The sequence below is a fragment of the Polistes fuscatus genome, unplaced genomic scaffold, assembly GCF_010416935.1.
Source record: "Polistes fuscatus isolate 324 unplaced genomic scaffold, CU_Pfus_HIC Scaffold18, whole genome shotgun sequence".
Lineage (NCBI taxonomy): Eukaryota > Metazoa > Arthropoda > Insecta > Hymenoptera > Vespidae > Polistes > Polistes fuscatus.
In genome coordinates, this window is record NW_025113086.1 from 2773941 (window position 1) to 2778063 (window position 4123).

Genomic DNA, 4123 nt, shown 5'->3' on the forward strand with positions numbered 1-4123 from the left:
TGGAAGCATGAACTTCTTCAGATAAAGGAATCGAATTTGCAATGTTATTTAATTTTTCATTCAACACATTTATCTCCTAGTATAAAATAGAAATAATAAATAAAACATTGATTTCGTGTAATATGCAAATATTTTATGAAAGTATAACGAACGTGTATTACCTTTAATAAAACATCGATGTAATTACTATGCTGAGACATGACGTCAGTTACTTCCCAATTGACTTTATTCATCAAATTTAAAATATTTGCTATATCGAATGTTTGCGACACCACTGCCATATAAACTGGTTTTCTTAAATCTGTAGTACATACAATTGTTTGCGTATAAAAAGGATGCAAAAATCCTCTTTGTGGACTACTACCAAGGAGGTGTTCTAAATAAGTTTTTAAGTTTTCGTATTGTTGTCCTAAAAATATTAATGATTCAACAGCTACAATACGTTCAGTTAATCCATAAAGTTTATCAGGTTGCGACAAGATGACACTAGAAGACAAATGCGGTTGTCTCACTTTATTATTACAATTAGAACTCGCATTATCGTCCGTTTCAGTTTCACTGACTATGAAGTTGTCTTTCATACGATTAAGTGACAATTTTAATCTTGGACTATATAAAATCTCACTGCTTATTTGCTGAAAAATTAATACGTTTATTATGAAATTGTTTTTTTTTTTTTTTATATTAAATTGAACAAAAAATATATTATATAAAATGATATAAAATAAACTTACAAGATCTGCGGTGAAAAATAAATGCACTGTGTAGAAATAAATTTCAAAAAATTGTATCATGCTTTTAGTAACAGCGACTGCAATCGATCTTAAAAGCCTGGACATTTGCAAATACTTTCCACACACCCTCAAAATGGTCAGAGTTGTATTCGTAACTATTGGTTCGTTATGTTTATGTTTATGTTTCTTTTTATTAACTTTAGTGTGTTCCGATTCATCGACGTATTCACGATTTATTTCATCAAATATATCATCGTCGGAATCATCGGATAAGTCATCCTAAACAATATCATAATTATTGAAATATTATATAAAAACATATTGTTTAATTTAACAAACCTTGTAACGAGCAGAAATATCTTCTTCTACTGTGTCATCGAGTCCAACTGTGAAAGGTGATGTACCATATTCAAGATACTTTTGTAACAACAATTCAATATCTATAGAAGTTTCAGTTTCACTGATGATCGAAGTATCCAAACCGTTGCATACTTTAGATTTGTTTAATATTGGTTTCAAACTTTTGAATTCTTGCAATTGAGTTGCCACGAAATTGGGTTTAACAGGGCACAATTCCCATCCATCGTTTTCAAGAAATATTCTAAGTTCATCCAAACGAGACAAATTGTAGTGTGAAAAATATAATTGAGATTGTTTTTGCATGAATTCTTGTAACCTTTCAAATTTATAACCAGATAATTCTCCAAGTTCCATTAATCTGTAATAAAAATTAATTTTGTAAATGTTTTTTTTACATCTTAAATGATAAATTTCGATGCATATGTAAGAATAAATATTTCATTACCGATTAACTATTCCCAAGATGTGAACATACTGTTCGAATTTAATATAAACCAAGTCGGCGTTGGACAAATACATGGATATTTCAGCTTCTACCTCGGACCACATTCGCATCATACTACTTAAATCTAACTTATGCTTGGCATATTGATTGGTAATAATTTTTTCAAAATCCTTCTCCTCCGAATGATTTTTTTTACTACTCTCATGTACATTATGCCAACAAATAACTCGGCAATAAGAGATCAGTATGTTCCACAGTGATGTACAAAGTTCTATCAAGCAAAGTACAGATTTATCTTTAGGTACGGATTGACATAATTGTATATAATGTTTCTGCGTATCTTCTTCCGTGTACGAATGAATAACAGAGAATGCTGTATTATGAATTGCAGCAGTAAAATGCAAATTCGTTTGATCTACAGCAGTTTCTGCTTTTCCTAATAACATGTAAGCTTCTTGTATCGAAGTATATACAGTTTCATCAAAGTGCGTGCACATTTTAGAAAGTGTATCGTCTAAAGTCTTCTCAGTTTGTTCTAAAATATCTTGCAATTTTCCATTCAAAGCTGCGATGCATTTAAAGTGCTTGTAAGTCTGCGCATCTCGTTGACATTTTAATAGAAGTGAAATTGCACCAGGATAATTTTTCTTGCTCAGAAGTTCCTCCAATTGGTCTCCCATGCGTTGCTAAAACAAATATTATCTAAACTTGCTATAAGTTCAACAAATGATATCAATTTAATTTTCTCAATTGGAGATTTTATCGCTGTTGATCTAAACAAAAAAAAATAATATACTCACAAAATTTTTGATGGTATGTACATTTTTTAACAATTTCTCAATATCTTGACGTTTTTTATAATTTGCCAATATTCCTAAAATGGCTTTAGTAAATTGTTCCTTAGCTACTTTCAGATCCTGCCTTCCCATTCTGCATATCGCCAGCATATTCTGAAGTTGATTTTGTATGACTAAGATATTATCGAATTCCTTTTCGTAAGCACTTTGTTTCTGCAGAATTAGCTGTAATACTTTCTTCGACACAACTTGATACTGTTGTTTAAGTTTCTTATAACGCTTTTCTATTTCCTTCGATTGCAATACTTTTAATAATTTTTCTAACTCGTATCTACTTGGATCAAAGTCATCATCTTTTCTAAAATAAATCTTCTCAATAGATTCCAATATTTCTTGATCCGGAATATGTTCACTTTCAGTCGATTGTCCTGTTTCAGATTGTAAGTCTTCGCATTTTTGTTCCGTTTCTAACAAGGCTGAATTTAAGCCCATAATCGGAACTTTCACTGTATTCTACAAAAATTAATTAAAAATGTGAACAACATTACAATTTTAATCCAATCATATGCGAATATTACAATTGTCTCAATATAAACCAATGTTTAACCTTAAAAATTTTACTGAACATATCCAAAATAAAATTCAAACAAACATTTGTTTAAATATTATCAAAAAGTTGTATAAATAAATGAATAATGGTACCTGTTTGTTAATAAAACTCAAAAATTTGTATTTCAAATCTTCCATGATGAAAACTTGTGTGTTTCATTTAATACTTTTATACCTTAATGACAGATCTTGATTACTTAAAACTACCGATGCATGTTTTTTGTATTTGCAAAATTTGTCTTCCTATTGTCAACGTAGACAACAGTAGGACAACATCGAACGTATTATCATCAATCTTATTTTATAAATAATCTTTCAGTTGCATTATTACATTACACATTGCACCTTACGTATCACATAATAAATTCCGATCGCGTTTCTGTATGTGTGTGTGTGTTTATACTACGTAATATTAATGATAGACCGATCCTATATGTTTTCTTTTATTTTTTTCTACATCTGACAATTGGGGAATTTCCCAAACGTAAACACTGACAAACTGTAATTTAGCAATCTTATCTCCTACGTATATAAATTACGTTATACAATTAAAAAATATCTAAAGAAATATATTCACGTATGTTTATAATTAACAATATTAATTACTACACTATAATCACACTGTATCTTAGAGCTTATTATACTTCATACAAATAATGCTTAACGTTTATTTATTCAACTAAATATGGTGTTGTTTAATATATTCAATACGTAGTTCACGTAAATTACGATAGATGTTGCTTCGATCGCATTCGCGATTCCCTGCCGGTAAGGTAGATCGCGATGCATTCGTCGATAAACGCATGCCCCTTATGAATGTTTTCATAAATATTAAATGATAAAATATATATATCTTATGAAATATTTAATAATTCTAATAATTTTTCTTCTATCGCACATAGATAAAATTAAAACATTACAAATTATTTGAATCATCGTACATTTCCAAGAAATATGACAGAAATACGATAGCAAAGATAAATACTTAACTTAATGTACAATAGTTTTCTTAGAAAAAAAAATAACTATTACAACGAAAGACTTCGATCGAACGCAAAGTATCAATATTGGCATTGAAATAATAATCGTAGAAACTCGATCGTAAATTGAATTCTACGGAAAAATAACAGCGTGGTTCGTTAAAGAAAAGCGTGGGATTGAAAGTAAACGAATTAAAC

The 4123-nt window shown here is 29.4% G+C and overlaps 1 protein-coding gene across 1 annotated transcript; it reads right to left on the reverse strand.

Annotated features, from left to right (window-relative positions):
• Nucleotides 1-3738, reverse strand: LOC122515548 (syndetin; the record flags this gene model as incomplete). Its single annotated transcript, XM_043632949.1, is given in 7 exon segments — nucleotides 1-76; nucleotides 162-635; nucleotides 735-1013; nucleotides 1074-1452; nucleotides 1540-2225; nucleotides 2340-2849; nucleotides 3039-3738. Coding segments are annotated over 7 exon segments (2449 nt in total), but the record flags the coding sequence as incomplete, so codon positions are not given.
• Between the last annotated feature and the right edge of the window lie 385 nt (nucleotides 3739-4123).